Source organism: Pagrus pagrus (assembly GCF_965226575.1).
Source record: "Pagrus pagrus genome assembly, chromosome: 4".
Classification (NCBI taxonomy): Eukaryota; Metazoa; Chordata; class Actinopteri; order Spariformes; family Sparidae; genus Pagrus; species Pagrus pagrus.
Window position 1 is genome coordinate 3,212,164 of NC_140188.1, and position 22,633 is coordinate 3,234,796.

At 45.0% G+C, this 22,633-nt stretch overlaps 1 protein-coding gene across 3 annotated transcripts in view; it reads right to left on the reverse strand.

The window, feature by feature from the left end:
- Positions 1-22,633, reverse strand: part of slc8a2b (solute carrier family 8 member 2b) — a 143,809-nt gene that overhangs the window by 33,467 nt on the left and 87,709 nt on the right. For all 3 annotated transcript variants that reach the window (XM_084350050.1, XM_084350049.1, XM_084350051.1), the window contains one exon: positions 311-817. In XM_084350050.1, the coding sequence (XP_084206176.1) occupies positions 311-691 (381 nt within the window). In that variant the 5' untranslated portion in view covers positions 692-817. The remainder of the gene's footprint in view (positions 1-310; positions 818-22,633) is intronic.

Below are 22,633 nucleotides of genomic sequence, written 5' to 3' on the forward strand. Positions count from 1 at the left end.
ACCTGTCAAATAATGACACTGAGCAATTTATCTAACTGTTCAGAAACGACAACAGAAATAGATTTGAGTCTTTCACTTCCAATTCTGTTTTGAGACTCGAGTCCTTTATTTTCTGTCGAGTCAAGTCTCAAGTCTTCAAAACAGTGACTTGAGTCCACATCTAACATCTAATGCATCTTGACTTCTGAGTTTCTTGATGAGTTTGTGTTCTTTTCTTTTGTTTTAACTTTACTGATGGGACATCGTGTGCATTTGTTTTGTCTGAGATGTCGTTAACCACACAACCCTTCCTCCAGCCACTCGTTCTCACCTGTGACGTGATGACCTCTATGGACGCCATGAAGCGATCAGCGATGATGGACACTCCCAGGAACATGTACATGAGCGACACAAAGTAGACCACAGCTCGGGCCACCTGGTCTCCCAGTCCGGGCCTGGTGGGCTTCCAGACGGGCAGCAGGATGCCGGGCCGACACACCGGAACGTCCTCACACTTTCCAGTCACGTTGTTGCCACTGGAGGACATGGAGGGCGCGAAGGAGGAGGAGGAGAACATGGAGGGCGACACCGATGGCAGGTAGGGGGCGCCGCTGGGGTCGCTGCGCTGGGACTCCGGCTGGCAGGGAGGCAGCGGGAGGAGGAAGAGGAGGAGGACGAGGAGGAAGGGGGCGGGAGAGGCCAAGAGAGACATGGCGGCAGGCGGTTCCCACGAGAAGCGGGAGGTGAGGGTGAGGCAGAGGATGACGGGATTAGGCTGAGGAAGAGGGAGGTGGGAGGGGGACGCTGGGTAGAGCTGAGGGTGGAGCGACTAGCTCACCTGGAGGAGGGAAGAAAGAGACGATTAGTTTGAGACACGGAGAAGAACTTTAAACAGAACAGACAGTCGCTCGTTTCTATCGTAACCACAGCTTGTTCCTGTTGTTTGTGACAAAAAGCAGCAAAGGACTGTGAAGGTGCGTCAGACACATTTTTGAGGCAGCTATTACATCCAAGGTGAAATCAAAGACGAGTGGACACGACGCAGACTCGCTCTAGATGGGGAGAATTGAGGCCAGGCGTGTTCACCTGAGCGGAAAATTTTATAAATTGAGCAGAAAATGTGTTTGACATCACTGTGCTGGAAGACGAGAGACGATGAGACTTGTCCCCCAACTTTCAGGTGTCATGGTACAAAGTGTTTACATCCACGTCAGGTATAACGGTCACAGCGTGTTGGTGATACGTCCGAGCTCATGCTGTCTTGCATCTGCAGATATTACGGCACCAACTACCACAAACAGCCTAAACTCAGCTGGAGCATGCAGAAGTCAGCAGCCTGATGTCGCTTGACGTCTGTTCATGAACATACTGAGAGGAGAGACACTGAAGGGAAATAACTAAACGAAGACGTGACGTGTTCCTTTTCCCTCAGACGGACCAGCTGAAGTGATGATTTGATGAACATATTTTTGAGCATTTAAAACGCTAAAGTCAAAGTTTGTCTCCTGCTTACAGCTCAGTTATAAAAAATCCCAGCGCACCCTGAAGCGTCGCTCCTGCAGAGCTGCTGTCAGCTGTGCAGTCTCTCACAGTGGACGGCAGTGCAGGAGGCTGGACCACCGTCTGGTTTGAAAGAGGTTCAGTCGACTTCACCGACAGTCATCAGCAGAGCAGAGAACATCAGACCAGACATCTGGAGTCGTGCTGCCCGTCTGCCTTCAGTCACAGTTAGATCTGTGGTTTTTTACCATTTCAGACTCAGTTTGGAAAGTTTACAGGTCGCCGTTCTTCTGCTCCTGAATATCTTTGTGCTGGTTTGACAGACCAAATGCAAGTCAACGCCGAGTCTTCTCAACTGATGACATGAATCTTTGAAGGGCCAGTCGGAGAAATAACAGAAAGAACTGGATTTCTGTTAAGTTTTAAGATCAACTGTAGTCAAAGCTGTCACTGAAACTCAAACATCCTCACCAGAGAAATGAAAGAAAGGCTCCTGCAGGAGGACGAGCAGTGCAGATACAGTGCAGAAGCTCCCACACAGGACAAGAGTCCTGACGTCACCTCTGCATTTATTTAAAATCCTGGCTGCAGTCCTGGTTCCAGATAAAAAGCGAACTGGAAACAGACCCTGAAGCTATGCTGTTTGAGAATGGTGCTTTTTTTGTTAATACCAGAAGTGCTTTGTCGACTTGTTTACCGTCATTGGGAACAAGAATCAGCACGTCAATGAACAGCCAAGTCTTTTTTATTCCCAGATCTTGACCCTGCCTCCATTCATGTGATGTTTTCAGCGCTCATCAGAGAGCGGAGGATCCCCACAGGTCCTTGAATATTAAGTGACATCAAAGTTTCAACCTGAACACAAATAAAGAGAATAAAGCGAAGGTGATTCACAGCAGATGATGTGACTCAGCAGAGACCCTGGCTCACTTTATTCATGGCGGTGGGTCGCCGGTACAGATAATTACAACGCAGGTGGTGAAGGAGAAAAGAAAGTTAGGATAGAGAGAAGAAGAGGAAGAGGAAGAGGGAGGGCGAGAAACTTAAAGATGAGAAAGAGACTCATGAAAGAAGAAACAACAAAGATCGATGGAGGGAGAATCAGGATTGCAGGTATCGGCAGGTGTGACGGATTTATTTTAGTTCAGGCCAGTTTGTATTGACTGTCACATAATAGACTTTTATGCCTTTAATCTACAGCAATTTTCTCTCAGAAGAGCCAATAAAAGTAATCTCTACCCTGACCTCGAGACAGGAGGAGGGACACTGAGAAGGAAAGGAGTGGGAAAGAGAAACCTGGAATAAGGTTGAGAACGAGGAAGAGCGACGCACAGACGAGATTACAGCTGCAGCGATTAATTGTCGATTATTAATCGTTCTTAAATGTGGATATTTTCTGGTTTCTTTCCTCCTCTGTGACAGCAGGCTGAATATGTTTGCGGACGTCATCCAGACATTTTTAGACCAAACAACTGTCACACAAGCTGTTTGTGCGTGTTGTTTCACGTTAGCTGCAGCCCGAAACAACACGTACAAACAGATGCAAGACATGCAGAGGGAGGCAGAGACGTTTGATGGAGGCAGGGTGGAAGAAGATTTTTAAATGAGATGGAAGAGGGATGAATGAAAAGACAGAAAGAAAGAAGAAGAACAAGAACAAGAAGAAGAAGAAGGGAGGTGGAGGGAGAGCGACGGGAGGAATCTGGCAGCGAGGACGAGTCACCATGATGGCCTCCAGAAAAACAGGTTGACATCACGACGGTTATATTTGTTTGTTTGTTTGTTTTGATTTGAGTCATGCAAAGCCGGGATTATTTACCAAATGTCACTCTCCTCTTCCCCTGTCAATCACACACACACGCACACACACACACACACACACACACACACACACACACACACACACACACACACACACACACACACACACACACACACACGCCATACACACACACACACACTGACAGAAGCTGACTGATGTTACGCATGTGTGTGTGTTTTTTGTCCTGTCTCGTGCTTCTCTACAACACTGTGAGTGTGTGTGTGAGTGTGTGTGTGTGTGTGTGTGTGTGTGTGTGTGAGTGTGTGTGAGCACCAACTGGTGAGACTTAAACCTCAGTGTGAAACCAAACGGTGGACAGATGGACTGAACCCTCGCTCCTTCATCTTCTACCTCTCTCTTCTTCCTCTAATGCTTCATCTTTGAAGCACCTGCCAGCACCGTCTGTTTAAATATTACACACCGGAAAATATAATTCTGTTGCTTTCTTAACGTCTTCTCTCTATTTCTGCACAGCTTTCTCTTCTCATCAGTCTCATGAGTATGTTTTCTGTGACATGAAGGAGACGTCACAAAAACAAACGATCTGAAAGAGCCATTTATTGTTTTGTGAGTTTAGGTCTGAACTTCTTTCTTCAGGTTGTTGGTGGCGTGTTCGTGGCAAGAAAACCCGGATATTTTTAATGAGACGTCGGGAAATTTAACAGCCGTGTTTGTGCTGTATAACATTGGGGTATTTTTGATGAGACGTTAAGACATTTCCAGGGATGTTCACAGGACAAAATCAGGATATTCTGGTGAGATGCTGGAACAGGCCGGCTGCGTTTGTGGTGGCGAAAACTGGGATACCTTTGACGAGATGTTGGAACATTTTCGAGGCGTATTTTTGGCAACAAAACCAGTTCTTTAAACCCAAAACATGATCTCTTTCTAACACTAACCAAGTGCTTTCTGTGCCATCAGAACATAAGCACAGTGTTGTAGTAACATAAAGTTGCAACATAAAGAAGTTTGAACAAATCCTTTGCAGAAACGTACATCGCCAACATTTATTCTGCAGATTGAGTTGTTTTTGTCCTGCTGTTTACCTCTAACAGTATCTGGAGCATCGTGTGCATCTACACAGCAGCACTGCTCTTCACATCCCACCAGAACAGCTGCAGTGAAGCCGTCCTGCTGCTGTTTTACAATAACAAGGTCAGCCTCTCCAAATGTTGCACGTCTCCTCAAGCGGAGAAAAACAAACCTTTTGACACAGGAAGTCAGATATTTAGATTGTGTGCGCTTGAGTTTGTGTAACTACACAACATGTTTACTCTCTCTGTTTGCTGCTCTGTGTCTGCTGAGGCCTGAACACGACGGGACACTAAAGGACTTCAGAACAGCTCTGCCAACAGGAATCACACCAGAGTGGTGTTGTCAGGGTGAAATGTGCTGCACAGCGTCTGTCCTGAACCGTTTGTTTGTTCTCAGGAAGCATCAGAGGAGTCGCTGCAGGCTCCTGTTGTCCTGCTGGACTGTGTCAGCCAATTATCAGCTGAGATGTTCGAGTAAAACACAGAGACGGACGTGACGCGGCTCTAATGAAATGATGAATACAGTCTGTACATGTGTAGTGAAACATCAACATATACAATCAACAGCGAGGTCAAGAGTCTCTCCTCCTCATCCTCCTCCTCCTCCTCTGTTGTATCTTTTCCTTTTCATCAATGGAGGCTGAGTGAAGGCAGCCGACTCATCGCCGTACACACACTTTCTCTTCCTCTCTCACACACTGAAAACATGATTTGTTCGTTCACACAAAGAAGACAATGATTGTAGCTGCTGCAGCTGCCTTTTGTTCAGATCCTGCACAAGTTGACTAGTTCGGGATTATTTCCTGCCAGGAATTTGTAGCACGAGGATTTCCAGCCGCAGGACGGTGAATGTGGGGTTGACTGATATTGTTTTGACAACAATGAAGCTTTTTCTAACCGTTACGTCAACTATGACTTAGTCTCTATGACTCTACGCCAAAATCTTCACTGCAGCTGCTCAGCTGAAAGTGTTAGCAGGAGCTCGGCCGTGAATCGAGGGTGTAAATACCGTCTTTTAAAATCATTTTGGGATCTCAGGGCTTGGATTACACTGGACGAGCTGCATGGAGTCACAGCTACTTCAGTTGTTCAGAAGGATGCTGCAACCCTTGTTTGCTGAAGCTCAGCGTATCTAAATGTTCACTCGCTCACAACTCTGCCTCTCACGACGTATCAATCAGCTGACTGTCGTTTCAGGGCAAAATCGTTGCGACCCTCCTCCACCCGGTCCACCTCCACCTCATCACATCCATCATCACCACCAGCGTCGGGGGGTTTCATGGCTGCACAGCTTCACCTTCCCTCTTAAATAAAATGGATGTATCCATCCATGATGGGCCCAGTCGCCAAAGACTCTTATTTCTCATCTGATGTGCACACTGCAATAAAAATTCATGCATTCAAGCAAGAAGTCCCTCCTGACTGAAATATCTGCATGGAGGGATTGTTATTATTATGAATCATAATAATGCAGAGAACATTTTTCAAAAAGCAAAATGAAAAAAAGGTTAGACTGAAAATAAAAAGAGCCAACAGAGCAGCCAGTCAGTTATTTCAGCTGTGATAATAAAGTGAGACCAGATGAGGATGTAAACAAAACTCAGACACGTTTCCCTGCTGAGGTTTATCTTTGAACGCTCTGTTATAAAGACGACTTCAGAAAGTAGAATTTAATTGTTCAGTTAAGGATTACCTTCACTTAGTTTTCATTAACTCACCTTCCTGCATTTCCTTCCATTAAAGAAAATGTAATTTGGAAGTTAAACTGAATGAAACACGATGATTAAAAGGATCAGCTATCGTCTGATCAAACAGAGCACAGTCACGATCTCGCTCTCTCAAATCATCCTCCCCATCACCTCCTCTTTCTGTCTTGGTTTCCAAAAGAGGAGCAGTTTGCACAAAGAGCAGTGAGCAGAGGAAGGTTTGCTGTGAAGTCGATATGATGGATGAAGAGGAGAGAGATGGAAAAAAAAGAGAAGGAATGGATGGAAGAGGAAGGAGAGAAAGAGGGATGAGAGAGGAGAAACGAATGTGGTGGAGGGAGTACAAAGGTTTATCAGAGGGAGAGAAGAAGAGATGATGGAGGGATAAAAGAGGCACTAGGATGTAGAAAGAAGGATACAAGAAGGGATGGGAGTGATGATGGGAGAGGTAGACCGGCAGAGGAAGACGAGGTAAAAGGAGGAGCTGAAGGAGGGATGAAGGGTTGATTAAAGAGGGGTAAAGGAGAACAGGAGAGGGCAGCTGGAAGAAGGAGTGATGGGAAAACGATCAAAGTGGACGGGGATCAGGGATAAAAGGAGGGATCAAAATGGCAGAGGGAGTGATGGAGGGCGAGGTGGAGGAGTACAAAAGGGGGAGGAGGAGCGAGGCGAGGGGGGGCGAGTAATAAACTAGAGGAGTGGAGGAAGGGAGGCTCAGGGAGGAGAGGATGGAGGAGAGGATGGAGGAGAGGGTGGAGGCTCAGGGAGGAGAGGATGGAGGGGAGGATGATGGTGGAGGAGAGGATGGAGGCTCAGGGAGGAGAGGATGGAGGGGAGGATGATGGTGGAGGAGAGGATGGAGGCTCAGGGAGGAGAGGGTGGAGGAGAGGATGATGGTGGAGGAGAGGATGGAGGCTCAGGGAGGAGAGGGTGGAGGAGAGGATGGAGGCTCGGGGAGGAGAGGGTGGAGGAGAGGATGGAGGAGAGGGTGGAGGAGAGGGTGGAGGAGAGGATGGAGGCTCGGGGAGGAGAGGGTGGAGGAGAGGATGGAGGAGAGGATGGAGGCTCGGGGAGGAGAGGGTGGAGGAGAGGGTGGAGGAGAGGATGGAGGCTCGGGGAGGAGAGGGTGGAGGAGAGGGTGGAGGAGAGGACGAAGGAACGGGCCGAGGTCCTGAACGTGTTTACAGTCTTTCAGAGTGCGGGCGCAGCGTGTTGCCATGGCGACTAGGGCAGAGGTTTGGTGGGGCAATCGATCACTGGGGGGGGGGGGGGGGGGGAAAGAGAGAGATAGAGAGAGAGAGAGAGAGAGGGTAAAAAAAGAGAGCGAGGCTTCATTCATCACCAGGAGCAGACTGAGCTCTGGGACGGACACACACACACACACACACACACACACACGCACGCACACACATACACACACACACACACACACACACGCACACACACACACACACACACACACACACACACACACACACGCACACACACACACACACACACACACACACGCACACACACACACACACACACACACACCCGCACGCACACCGCACACACACACACACAGGACCTCCCTGGAGAGAGAAACCAGTGCAGCAGTGAGGTCGAAGGCGTTTCAAGCTCGCTCAGCAAAACACACACACTGTACAGCATGTACTGTACAACCTTTAAAGGGTCAGTTCACAACCAAAAAAAACAACCGGCAACATTTATTATTTCCTGAAAGTGTCCCTGAACGATGTGCCCCTCCCCCCTGAATACCCACTCCGCTCTGATTGGTCAGCTCACACAGGCCTGAGCCAGCGCCGCTGACAACAACAGAGCAGCTGTGCTAAATCAATTCTCTCACGTCAAACCAGCGACGAGGCGTAAATGATGTGTGACATGGTGACACAGTGTGATGTCATGAAGTCACAGAATTAAAGGCGGGACTACTGATGAGGCGTTTCAGGAGCAGTGTTTTCTGTGGGAGAGAGGAGCACACACACACACACACACACACACACACACACACACACACACACACACTCTCTTGTCTCTGCAGATAGCTCTCTCTCCCATCATGCATGTCACAGTAAGAGCCTTCATTAGCCTCTGCCTGTAACCCTCCACTCATCAAACAGCCATTTAACAGCGTATTAAACAACGACTGCTGATGCTGACAGGTCTGCTCCTGTTAATCATTTTGGTGGTGAGTGGGAGGAAAGGTGAAGTTAAACTTGTTACTGTAAGACGGTGTGAAGCTGCACACACACACACACACACCTGAGCTGTGGGTTGTGCTGTGTGTTGGCCTGAGGCTAGCTGGAATAACAGGCTGACAGACTGAGTACAACACCGCACTGCTGAGGATCAACACAACAGTAACACGTCGATAACAGGAATCGAACCGCCGACCTGCTCTACCTCCCGATCCACAGCCGCCAGCACTAACGCTGAAGGTCCTGATTCAAAAGTACAGAGTTGAAAAGCTTAACGTACTTTGGTTTGGAGATGTTCTGTGTTGGACGTTAATGAGAAGCTGCTTCGTGCAGAGGAGAGATAACAGCTTTGTTAGCTGCTGAGTTACACATACATGGATTTTACTGTCGTGTGTCAGAACAGTGATCACTGATGCCACTGAATAACATTCACATCCAGCATTCAGCGACATTCACACACTGTAATATTCACTTGAATATGCAGTGAGATGTTTCACTGTGGAGCTCTGCTGTCATTAAGGAGAGCAGCGCTGCAACAACCAGTTCAGCAGAGAGAGGACGTGACTCTGATCAGCTGCGACAGCGTCTGCTGGTGATGTGTTCACTTTGTGAGTCTGTGTAAGTGTGTCACCAGAGCAAGATGTGTTTCTGAAGACACGTTTTATAGTGGAAACTACCAGAACAGTTTATACGTCAATACCTACATACAATTTCTGTCAGTGTCAGCGAAACTTTACAGGTGTGTTGTTGAGACAAAAACAAAGGTTGGTGCGGTCTCGTGCTGTAATGTAATGATCACGACTGTGTACTCGTGGTTCAGAACGTAAACACGTAGTTTTAAAAGAACAAGACATTTTGTTATTTTTGGCACAAACTTCTTTCCTGGACATCTCGTCCCTGGATCAGCGCTGATACTGAAGCTTAGGATCAGTTCAGGACATCCCGACACAATAAAAAGAGTCATGTAAGTATAAGCCAGAGTAGCAACAAGCTTGCAGAAGATCTTAACAGTCCAGTGTGTTGGACATAATATTCATAATTATGTTTTCATTCATGCAGCTTCTATCAGTCGGGCTGTTTGCAGCAGTGGATCCTGAGCTGAGTCAAACAGACGACCAATACAAAATATTTCTCATTAAGCTGATTTTAACTTGACCCTGAAGATGTTAGGACGTAATGATACGTAGTGTTGGTGTTTTCTGTGTGTACTAATGTGCAGCACGTCACATTTTTATAGCAACATGACATTTTGACACAGCCCCATTAATTAGCCTCGACTACTGACTCTTGAGTCCCGACTACTGCTCCTCTTTCTGTGGTTGCACACCAGCAGTCACCATACTGACTCCATATCAAGAGATTTAAATGTAACACTGAATAAAGACTGATCAGATGTTTCCTCTCCTCTCTCACAGTAATGAGATCTGTCAGGCTGAATCACGCACACTTTGTCTCAGTTTTATCGTTTAAAGGCTCCCTCCTCCCCTCCGCTCTCCCCGCTAAGTAAATAACATCGTAAATAACAAATCGATGTCTGATATCAATAAGTAATTTGTGCTGAAAGTGGCGGGGCAGGATGAGGAGTTCAGGTTTCCACAGCAACAAACACACTCACTCAGAAACTACAACAAAACAACTGAAGAGCTCAGGGAGAAAAGGTGTCGAAGCAGCAGTGAGTCGCTTTCATTTTCACACCATGCCAGCTTCAAATTAAATCCTCCTCGTCTATACAACCGATTAGGTTCAAACAACACAATCACCAGAATAAATGCTTGCTAAGTATGTTTCTGCAAAACCTCAGATAAGTTCAAGCTGTACGTTTCTTTATGTTGCAACTTCATTTTTTCAGGTTGAATTTTTTATTTCTCTCTCGTCTCAGCGCTGCGCTTACAGAATGCTCTGTGGCCAAACGTGGCTGGAAATGTCTGGAAGTCTCCTTCAAAAAACCTGGTTTCGATGGCCACAAACAGGGCTGGAGACGGCCCGACCTCCCGTGAAAAATATTTGGTTGTGGTCGTCTGAAAACTGTCGGAAACATCTGGAGGTCTCCTTAAATACACCCGGCTTTAGTTGCTACAAACACAGTTGGAGATGGTGCGACTTGTCACATGGCACGTTTTATACAAACATCAGTACGAAGCCTCTGCCACGTACAAACTTGCTTACATTATTTCCTGGTTGTCCATCACAATACAACACACTAACACCAACACAACATCGTCACATCAGAGCAACACTCACATGCAGTTACAGCAAATCTCAAAGAAAAAGCTTCAAAGTCAAAATGTTCTGTTGAACTTCTGAAGTATTTATTTGTCGCTAACAGCTGAATAATTATCCTGCAGAGTAAAATCAGGGCTAAAAGCTTCTTGTTGTGAAGCATTTGGCAAAGGCTGAGAGAGCAGTGACTCAGGGACACCTGCCACTCAGGTACTCGTAAATCAGACCGAGAGTCTCTGCTGATTTAAAAGCACACAGTACCGGTCGGGGCAGCAGTGTGCTTTAGAAGAGAGGCTTTTCTGTCCCCGCTGTTTCTCTCGGCCTATTTCTGTCCTCTCTGCTTGTCACTCTCCTCTTCTCCCTCTTATTGTTCATTTTCCTAAACACTATGCAAATTGGCGCCGAGTTGTCACGAACTCGTCCTTCAGCTGGCTTTATCCAAACATATAAAATCCTGCTTTGCCAGGTAAAAATGTCCTTCAGCCGGTAAGCACACAGCTCCCCTCCCTCCCTCCCTCGCTCTGTTTGCTCCTCGTTTCCCAGCATCTCGTTGTTTGAAGGACTATTTGTTCGATCTTTCAGCCGCTGCCAAACATCCAGTGGACTAGATTAAAAGTGTTTGAAGCTTGGGAGCGTTAATCTACAGATCAGAGGCAGTGGACCACTCAGTCAGATGAGATCAGGATGTGACAGGAAGGACTTGATCTTTTAGTTGTAACCTTTAGTTGTTTGCAGCACAAAGACTTTTCTCTTCATCACAAACTGGCTGCTATCATCATGAAGTCTCTTTCCAATTCGTACTCCAGTTCTCAGCAAATCATTGTTCTGCTTCCTTTTGATTAAGAAAAGAAACTAATAATATGATTTCTATTTATCTTTGAGTTCATTATCAGATAGAGGAGACAAACACACACTGCACTCTCATGTCTGCTGCAGTGAAGTGCTTTTGCATTATTTTTCTGTATCACCGCGTTAATGTGGAAAACATTCACACCGTCAAACAGCTGTTACATCTGGATTTAATCAGTTTGAATGGAGGACTTTCAGTTGTATTATGTGTTGACACAAAGGAAGGTGACACCAGAAGATAAAGCTGCTACAAACAGTTGAAATGTGTCGTGTCTTCCAGCACTGTTTGCAAAACATTTTTGGGTTGAGGATGAAATATATCTGGAGAACGTACCTTCACACAGACGTCAGAAGGAAGTGTCTCTCCCAGAGCAAAGAAAGACGACTTTACTGGTCTTCTGATACACACAAGACGACGCCTGTCAGATATTAGCAACGCTTCGAAGTTTAACGTGAACTTCGTGGTGAACACATGAACCCACGAGTCTGTCTGTCACAGCTGATCAGGAGGACAGGACGTCTTCATGTGACAACATATGTCCATCATGTGATGTTTGGGTCCACACAGAGAAACAGAGATGCAGCGACAGGATTCAAATATTCAACTATATAGATGATTAATTAAAAAAAGATAAATCTACAGATGAGTTTTCTTTTACAAATTTGATGTAAAACTTAAATTATGTTGTGTTTACACAGCTGTTACCTTCCTTTGTGTCTAACAGCGCCCCGGGCCTGAACGCATCATCCATTTTCCTCTCTTTTCCCTGACACACACTCCCACTGTGACCACTTTCTCATCTCAATGAGAGTTCAAGGAGATGTGATGAGTGCCTGCCCTTCATCACACTCCTCTGTAATATCAGCTGCAGCTGGCGGAGGTTCAGAGAGACTGTAAATTCTGATGACACTAATTTCTTGGAGGGAATGATGATAAGTGTTTTCTCAAGAGGACGTCGACGAAACTCAGCTGTCAGCGATGTCAACGATTCATTCAGGCTTTGAGGGAAATAATGCAGTGTGCACCTGTGTGTGTGTATCTGTGTGTGTGTGTGTGTGTGTACTGTATACGCGGTGATAACACCATCTGTTGTTGACTTGATGGGGGGGAATCATCAGAGAGACATCAAGAAGTTATCTGATGAATTGATTTCAATATAATACACAACTTTATAATTACAAAAACATGTTTTTTCACTGACTGTCCCTTTATTCATACACGGTAACAAGGTCATTTATCATTATACAACACAGGGGTGCATAATGAAGTGTAGCGTTCCTTCACGCTACACAAACATACACACAGTTATCTGTTATCAAACACGCCTCCACACCAGTACGGGGTTAAACTGAACGAACCGTTTGGATCAGAACTAAAGAAATAGTCCCTAATCTACATGGAGAGGTGAAGTCCTGCCACTTCCTGTCTGCTCCATTCAGAAGAAACGTGTCCAGTAGTCAACAAGGAGACACAGATACATTTTCTGCTTGAATTGTGCTATGAATGAATTTAAGAGATCATTTTCCAAGTCAAGAAAGTCGCAGTTTATCGTAAAGATAGTAAAATATTATTTAAGCTTTGTGTAAAACCACCCAGTGACGACATAGTCCAGCTCAACATACGTCAGCGGCACCAGTGGAGCTTTTCCTCTGGTACTTCTGGTTAAAAGTTGGAAGTGCGCCTCATGTCTGTGCAGGAAGTCTGACAGAAATTCTAAGTTTATCTCCAGTGTCCCTGTTTGTACTTTAAATATCTGCTGTATTTCACTGTTTCATCGCGTTCAGCTGTTTCAGGAGTCGCGTGAAGTTACCGATGCAAGCGCAGCATTTCCTGATTGTGCTGCTTCTTAATAAAAGCTTTTAAGTAACTAAACAACGGAGGAGTTTGCTTGTGAGGAATTTATAGGAAATGGAATAATGGAGCGTTGTTAGCGTCCTTTGACCACGACACAAGACGACCCTACCCCGCCGTGCTGGGCTGATGAGCTGGGCTGAGCCAGGCCGGCAGATGTAATGGAAGACGCCACAAAATGGCCGTCACCTCAACACAGAAAAAGGATTAAAAAAGGTGAAAATCACAACAAGTCTGGTCATTTTAACAGCTGCAGTCAGTCTTCTAGTTATAGCCTCATACCTGGTTAGTTTTATGACTACCGTACATATCTTTTCTGAATTAAGGTCCGATGGTGGTGCGCTGGACGGGCCGTGACTTCACCGCTCTACTGTTTCTGTGTTTGTGTTTGTGTTTGTGTGTGTGGGTGTGGTGCCCTTTTGGGAGGTGATGTCACCAGAGATTGGCAAAAACACAAAAGGAGGCATCTGTGTAATCAGCAGGACACACACACACACACACACACACACACACACATATTCGTGTTTCCATCACATTAATTTCCTGGAAACTTACTCACCATCACTGAATCACTGCTTGCCGTAACCGTCACCTTAAACAAAGTCTTTACCATAAAATGTGATGACTTCTCTCCTCCTCACATTTTCATAACAGCCTCGTTACTTTAGTCTAATTGCATTTGAGGGGAATTATGTGTTATTTTTATTTGGCGTATTTTTACAGGAGTAAAAAAGTTGAAAGTCATTTGTGTACAAGTATCTGTACTTCTACTTGAGTAGTTAATGTGTGGACCTCTGGTGATTAATTACTCGTGAGAAGTTTAGATCTCCACCCCGTGGGGAGGTTTAGGTCAAGGTTAGGCAAATGGTTGTAAACAAACCTCGAGCTAAGGGAAATATATTCAAAAGAGAAAATGAAGGACAACCTGTCTGATTATCTGACCGTCCGTCATCCTGTTTGTGTAAAACTGTAATAAACCAGTTATTCTTTAACATAAAGTAAAAGCAGCGAAGGCAAACAAACTGAAACGGTCGTCCTGCAGAGTAACACACTAAATATTAATTATCTAATAAACAGCTTCACACTCTACACACCAGTAGCAGCACTAACACACCTCCTGCTGTGTCCCATTCATCATGAGTGACCTACACAAACACATTACACATACATATTAACACACAACACACACACACACACATCCATCACAGCAGCTTCATGAATAGTGTATTCATCCAGCCTGTACCTGGTTAAGCAGCGTTAGCAGCCTGTTAGTGTGATTAATGACCTGATGTGAGAGGACACACACACACACACACACACACACACACACACACACACACACACACACACACACACACACACACACACACACACACACGTACATGTTTAGAAACATGGCTGATGTATTTCTTTATCTGCCTGTGGACCATCTCTCTCTCTCTGGTGGTATATTATTCTCGTCCTCCTGCCGTCTGTTTAATCTGTGACACTGCACCTCCCTCACACCGTGACACCCAGAGGATCATGGGATTGCTGCGAGAAACACCTCACATGATCACCTGGTGTGTTGGTGTTGGTGTTGCTGACATGACATTATATTTCACCGCTGTGCTGAAAGTTCAGTCAGTTTTAATTCAGACTTTTGCTGTTGGCAGTGCACAGTCAGAAAGGACGACAGCTGTCATGAGCCCAGATCCTTCTTCACTCAGTGTGTCTGAAGCAGGAAAACTTCCTGTATACACTAAAAGTATCTGCACACCTGAATCTGTGACAGGTGCGTCGTGATGCACACATTAACATGTTTCTGTCTCCCTCTTTAATCATATCTTCTGACCGATGACACACTGATTAGATGATTGGATGCAGGCTGCTCCTACAGTATGTGTAGTATGGAAGTGTTGTGATGCTGCCCACATCATGATGAAGGTTAAACACACCAAAACGCTGTGTTGATAAATGATTTCAGCGTTGAGTGAGACGCTGACGAGGATCTTGTTGTTTTGACTAAAATGCTTCCTGACACTTTGCTTCTACCTGCCACACACTCATGATGCAAAGCTACGCAACGCTCTGTCTTTGCACTTTACTCTGCGCCCCATCGCTGCAGCGTTGTGTGGATTATATGTAGAGGAAAACTACGTTTAACTGCCTTTATAACTGTGCTATTAATACCAACATTCAACAGTAAATAGACAGAAAGATGGAGACACAGAAGCATCTTTCATGCAGCCTGTTCGAGGCGGGACCATTGCACCATTAATCAACCCTGCAGCTCTCAACATGAGGTACGGAGACAGAATGGGCGGGTCATTTTTGTTCTGCCTCTGAGTCGGCAGCCGGCAGCAACAACACTGAATCTACATCTGTTTAAAAAAGAGTGAGCCAGCGTGATGGCAGAAAAAGCAGCTAGCAGCACTTATCTTAATGAAGAAGAACAGAAACTGTTTTCTAACTGGGGGGACACTGAGGTCTGGGAGCTCCTGACCCTCCGAGCTGAAGACGTATTGCTCTGTTACGTCGTTGTTTGTAAAGAGCCGCCCGACACTTATGTGAAACGTCGACGCTGCTGGGTTACTTGTCTTCCTTGCGGCAGTATTTGGTGATCTCTGTGCTACAATCGACGAGAGAGAAGAAGGAAAACATGGTGTGATTGATTATATTTGTATAAACAGTGTACTGTGTGCAGCATGTGATGAATCGGTAGATTGTCTAGTTAATGTAAGGACACGTTTTAGTGCCAGAAGGATCTTGAAGTGAATCTAAGAGTGGATACCAGCGTTTCTTTATCCAGTCGTGGTCATTCATTTTTCCTAACGCTTCACTGTTTTGTTTTTCATTTTTCATTTCCAGTAAATCTTAACTCCGTACATCACTACCGTTTCATTCGTCTGTTTTTGTTACCAAACGATCCGCCATCTGCCCAGCGTCTTCTTCTGTGGTCTATTATTTCATTTCCCCTGAGAAGACACGACTCAGCGAACGACACTGTCACTTCAAGTTTCCACTTTCAGGCTGCTGACGTCTAATTACTCAGTCATTTTCCGAAGAAGATGCACCATGTGACCGTGAGCTGTTATTGTTTAAGTCACGCTTCTGAGAACAAACCAATCAGGTGTTTGGATCGGGACCGACCCAGCTGTGTGTGTGTGTGTGTGTGTGTGTGTGTGTGTGTGTGTCTTATTCTCTCTCCCGATCGTTTCATATCTCGACCTCTGTCTCTCTCACGGGAATCCTCAGAGAACACAGAACAAACAGGACGGGCAACAACAAGTAGCTGCTTAGCAACGTTCAACACACACACACACACACACACAAACACACACACACACACACACACACACACACACACACACACATACACACACACACATTAAGCATTAAGTGTTGCGCTGCTGAAGTCACTAAAACACTTCACATTTACTTTCATTAATTCAACAAAAAGCTTCTCGCTGGTGCTTCGTGCACCAATAAACTAGAACCAACTAGAAAAATCTTGGACGGCGTTACAGACGACGGCCACTCAAGAACATGGAAGAACATTTCCAGTGTCTGAATTATTCATACGGACGTGTGAGGAGTGAATAGAGAATCACGTGCAGTCAGTATATAAAGGCCTGATTCAATCCTGCTCAGTGTTCAATGACATGTCGGGAACATCAGGTCATATAGTGAGTATAAAGAGAGAAACATATAAACACAGTGCATTTAGAGAGAGAAGTGCAAGACGTATTAATACAACTACAGACAGGAAATGAAAACCTACATATTACGTGTCATACTGCCAGAACAACAAGTGCCTTGAACTCTACCGGAGGGATGAACCCTCATTCTGATGACGGTGTAGAGATGTTTAAAGCTTGATTGAATCTACCTCATATTCATCAGATATGTGTTTGTATATAAATATATGTGCTCGACATTTTCTCTACTATCAGTCTAGAATTTAGTTTCATTGAAATTACCAGATAACTTATCAGAAATATTGGACCCCTGTCGATTGTTTGGTTAGTTTATCTGTTTATTGTGTGTTTTTGTTGTATTTTCTCAAATGATGTCATATATTTTTTTTCTGTAACGGAAATAAATGAATTATCTGATGTCATGTTATCTTACGTGTGTGCAAATAAAATATGCCGTCGCCTGACATTCACCTGCCCAGAAATGTAACTGCACAAATGTGATTGGTCCGCTTGGTAGCATCAGAGGTAGCGACAGCGCTAACACAGGGGATTGTGACCTGCAGTCTCCCAGTAAACACACCAACCACTTCAGCTGTGGTCGGCCGGCTGCTGCTCTTCTTCGCTCATACTTCTTCTCTAGAGCCACTTTTCGTTGGCAGAGAAACATACAGCAGATGACATAAACATACACACAGGGTGGCTTACACCTATTCATTGTTGAGAATTGTTCCGATCTGTTTAAGCTCCTCTGGAGCAGCTTCATGTGTCCACCATCACAGAGTTTATCTACAGAGACCCCCACAGCGAGTCTCCAGATAAACAGACAGCTGCCTCCTCAGAAAAGCAGCAGCAGAAGAGAAGCTGCTGCATCTGTATCCAAGCGAACTGTCGGATTCATGACGTCCTGTTGTTTTAATACAAATGAAAGTCAATGCAGTCTGTGGACCGAGCAGATCTCCAGCAGTGCACGGTTTAAGAAGTTGTCCACCTTAACGATGAGTCGGAGGCCTGCAGCTTTTTTTTTTTTTTTACCTCACGGCTCACTGAGGCTTAAAGCTTCATAACATCCACAACATATTCTTAGTGATCAATAGCAGCACTAACCTCCCTGACAAATACACTGCACATCCTGCAGCTTCTTTATAATGAGAGCCATCGTGAGGTTCAGCAGGTGAAGGCTTTGCATGTGAAGCAGCAGAAGGAGGAAACGTACCTGAGCGGCTCAGCTCTGATACAGAGAGATCAGTGAGGTCCAAACACTGTCCTGTGTGTGTGTGTGTGTGTGTGTGTGTGTGTCGTTCTCTGTACCTGACAATCTCTAAAACGACCGAGAACTTATCCTCCATGTTGTTTTTCATCTCATTCATCACTCTGTTGTTCTGAAGAAAGCAAACAGGACGCGGGACATTAGTTCTGGTGGGACTCACTGTTTCAACACATTAATTGTTAATTGCGTTGAACTCCAGAGAGGCGACGCGTTCGCACCTCTGGGCTGTACCGATTGATACAAATGAGGCAGTTTGTTAAGAGCTAAACAGCAATCTATATGTATTATTCATGAAAAGGTGCTCGTGATTCAAACCACATTTTTAACTGCCAACTTTTAAAAGTCACTGAAGCCTGAAGTTTTGTATTTAATTTGAATTCAAACTAATTTGTAACAGCCAGTAGTGCTGACCCACAGCTCCTCTTCAGCTCCTCTTCCTCTTCTCTCCTTCTCTTCTTTAGATGTTTGGTTGATCAGCCAAACCTCCGTCGCATCTGCTGCTGCCAGTATTTGTTGCTACTGGACCTTCATCTGGTTGACCTATCATGTCACACACCAAACAAGCGAAAACGGGCTGCACAGCGAATGGTGAAAACATGGATGAGTTTCTGGCGCTGTGCGTTACATAATATATTTGTATTAATATCTTCGTCGTCGTCCTCTTCTTTTGTTTTTCCCGGCTTCCCGCTACTGATTCATGCCACGGACGACGGTGTTGGTCCGACTTTGAGAAATTCGATTTCAGTCGGACTAACATGTTGACATGGACTTTAAAGGTCCAGTTTCTAACATCATGTAAACATACTGACCGACTCTTTGTGGTCACTTTGTGATAGTTTTGTTTCTCTTTGTAGTTTTCTGTCTTTCTGTAGTTGTGTTCGACTCTTTAAGATACTCTTGGGTCCCTGTGAGGTCAATTTGTGTGTCCTCGTAGTCTCTGCAGTTGTTCTGTGTCTCTTTGTGTTCCCAAAGAAATGTTCAAGCTTCTTCCAAGAAATTTCATTTTTTGTTGATTCTGGCAGCAAACAAATTAAACTTAGTTTTACACACCAGACTACAGAGCAGCTTCTTTCCTCAGGCTGTGAAACTCCAACATTCATCCTCAGCACTGTGCCATAAAAAATAGTTTTCATTGTATCAGAAGGATCAGAATTAAAACAAGACTGTTTCATAAGCAGATAAAAGTTCCTTGTAGTACTTTTTAAGTCCTCCCGCTCATTAATCCAGCGGGGTCAAATACTTTCACACCAAACTCTTGACTTACATCAGACGCAGGATGAGTTGATTTGAAACAACTTTGGCAAGATTTGATATTTTCTGTCAATAAAACTTGAAAGATCAAAACCAACAACGTATCTTCTGACTCCTCTACTCCGTCTGTCTGCTCATCGGATCCCGGTGAGGACATAAATCTTTAAAAAAGAAAAATACAACCCTGAGTCCAAAGAAGTTTGGATGCTGTGTGATAATCTGCTGATCCTCTTCAACACATGCTCAATTGTAATTTAATGTTTTATCACATCATTGATTTTTGTTTCTTACAAACAAGTTGGGACAGTTGTGGATCCTTCCACAGGTAAACAGGTTCATGGGTCACAGGTGAAGGTATCATGACTATCACTGATCCGCCATCACAGCACCAGACTGAGGTATTCCCAGCGTCCACTGGGACCACAGCTTACACGACGAGGCACAAATAACAAAGGGAGGCTAACGAACACACTCTCTCCCTCATTAAGGCAAAGTGAGGCTAAATCAGGGAGCAAATTGGTCTCTCAACAATCATTTTCTTGTCTGCACGCTGAGCCTCGTTCTGTTGGAAGGAGACAAGAGCAGAGAGACACGGAGAGGACGGACGGCAGAGACAGTCTGAAAGATGCAAACATAGACTGCTGCAAGAATTAATAAAATGATCACGATCATGATTTATATAGTCTACGTAACGCTCAGATTACATTCCAGTTTTCCACTTTTTAATGCATCTGAAGGAATAGAGACACTTTGATTGTCCTCTGTCTTCTGTATGGGTACGGCAACACCACTGGGACAAAGCACATGCAGGAGTGTAGGACACTGTCATACGAGAACAGGTGGAAATAATAATTAAACTTGAGCTATTATGATGGTGCATTTGCCAAGCAGTGTGTAGCTGCATAGCATTATTAATATTTTTGATATTAATATATTTGAGGGGACATTTTGAGCATATTTGAATATTTGTGTGTCCCTGACAAGATGTATTATCATTACTTCCCTGTCAAAACCTCTAAAAAACGTGTAACCATCTCTTCCTTCTTCAGTCAGAGTTAGAAACACAACATCACTTAATGCAGCACTCTGCATGAACCTTCATCCTCCCTCGCTGCCTTTTTACATCCTCCTCTGCACTCCTCACTGACTGCATCATCAGTCCACATCACAGTAATGTAGTCAGGAAGCTTTAAGTACCTACTTATAACACTGATCATCTACTGTAGGAAGAAGAAGAAGAAGAAGAAGAAGAAGAAGAAGCTAATAGTACCGATGCTCTCACTGGACAGTACGTCACAGTGGATAAGAGCTTCGGCTGAATGACTACAATGTAAAATCAGAGCACAAATTTCAGTTAAATAGTGCGTGAGAGGAAAATGTCAAGGAAAAAATGAGTGAGGGAGAAGCAGAGGAGGTAAAGAGAGGCTGGGCTGCGTGTTCGCTCCGTCTGTTGAGTGTTTCTTCATTGTGTTCGGATATAAAGACAGTTTCAGTCCTCAGGCTGCTGCCAAATAGCTCCTCAGTCAGGGAGTTACAGCTGTGCCTGAGAGTCGCTGTTGTTCGTGCCGAGGTGCACACAAGCTTTTTCTTTTCTTTCTGTGTTTGTGTGTATTTTTGCTTCCTGTGTGTCTCTGTGGGGCCACAGAGTACCTGGTAAAACCTCCCATCTATCAGCACTAACTCACCTCCACCCATCGCCTCTCGCTCTCACCTCGACTTCTCCTCTGTCTGCAGGAGTTTGAGCATTTGTGCTTAAAGGGATAGTTCAGGTGTTTTGATGTCGGGCTGTAGCATTTAGACCCTGGTCAGTGTGTTGCCTGCAGTAGATGAGCACCAGCTCTCCACCTGTGCAGAGAAGCAGAGCATCGTACTGCTAAACGGCAGCGACAGCAAGATGTAGTTTAGCCACCTAAAAATATATATATCCGTTTAAGTGTACGCTAAATTTGAACATTTATGGTGCTTTTCATTGCCTCAGACACCCACTGATCTGCAGTAATCCAGTGTGTGACAGGCTCAGCTGTGCTTTTGCGTAGGAATACGGATGTTGTATGGTCGAGGGAATGTAGTGCCAAAGGAAAGGGCTGTCTGACGGCAACGTAAAGCGCCCAAGATGTAAACACATATATATTTCTCGGTGTGCTACAATACAAGTACCTCGTACAGTCGACACTTTTTGGAGAGAAAATGTTTTGTTTTCGCAGCTTCACAACCAGCCGAGTAAAGTTTCTCTTCACAGTCACCAACAAAGATTCCTCTGAGTCATATTCACAAAGCAGTTTGTTTGGAGGCAGCCTGCCATTTTTTTTCCCAACACTGCTGCAGCTGACAGCTCGGAGAGATGCTCATAATCCTGCTCTGAATGGTCACTTAGCAGCAAGTCTGCAGCGACCGGCTAACAATGGAGTTCAGGCCTGCCAACATCATGCAGTTTCTTGTCATAGTAAATATAAATACGAGGGAGCATCTGAACTGTGGCTTCTGTCAGCCGAACTGTCCCAGATTCATAAGTCGTGGTCTGAATGTCGGACAACGTAACGATTGTTTTTGTGTCTGAAATCATTCAGCGCTCAACACGATGCACATTTAAACAGTGAGCGGTACATTGAGATCTCAGAAATGCCATTTTTGCATCAATAAAACACAAAGCATCGTGGGAGTGTGAGTTCATGTCATGTGTCATCACTTCCTTTCCTTTACAAAAAACAAAGTAAAAGTGATGCACTGACAGAGGAACGCTGAACATGTTGTGGACGTGTGTGATAAGTGATCCTGTCAGTCAGTCACTTTGTGTTTCCTCTGCCTGCGTCGCAGTTAAAACCAGCCCACGTTTCACCAGTTTAAGCAGGATGAAGTGTTTTCGGAGGCGTTCACTTAATGAAGCTCTCGATCGGGTGTAAAGCGAGCGAACAGCAGACAGAGAGGCTGATATGAATGAGACATAATTGCACTTGATTACATTTTACATCGTTTTTCTGTGAATCCCCAAAATGAGCTTTGATCGATTCCATAAAAATGTTAAAAATAAGAACTTTAACGACGCTGCCGGTTCTGTTCTGGTCCGTCTGAGAGAGACAGCGTGGAGAGCACTGTGTGATTGATTAGCCGGCCAGCCTGTCGATCCGTATGTGAAGGGTTATAATTCAACCTGACAGATGGAGTCGGATCAACAAAGAGGCAGAAGCTCCTCCTCGTCTGTGGATCCACATTTTATCTTCTCAAAGCTGCAGGACACGTCCCTCGGCCTCGCCTCGGTATCGATTCTTTCCTTT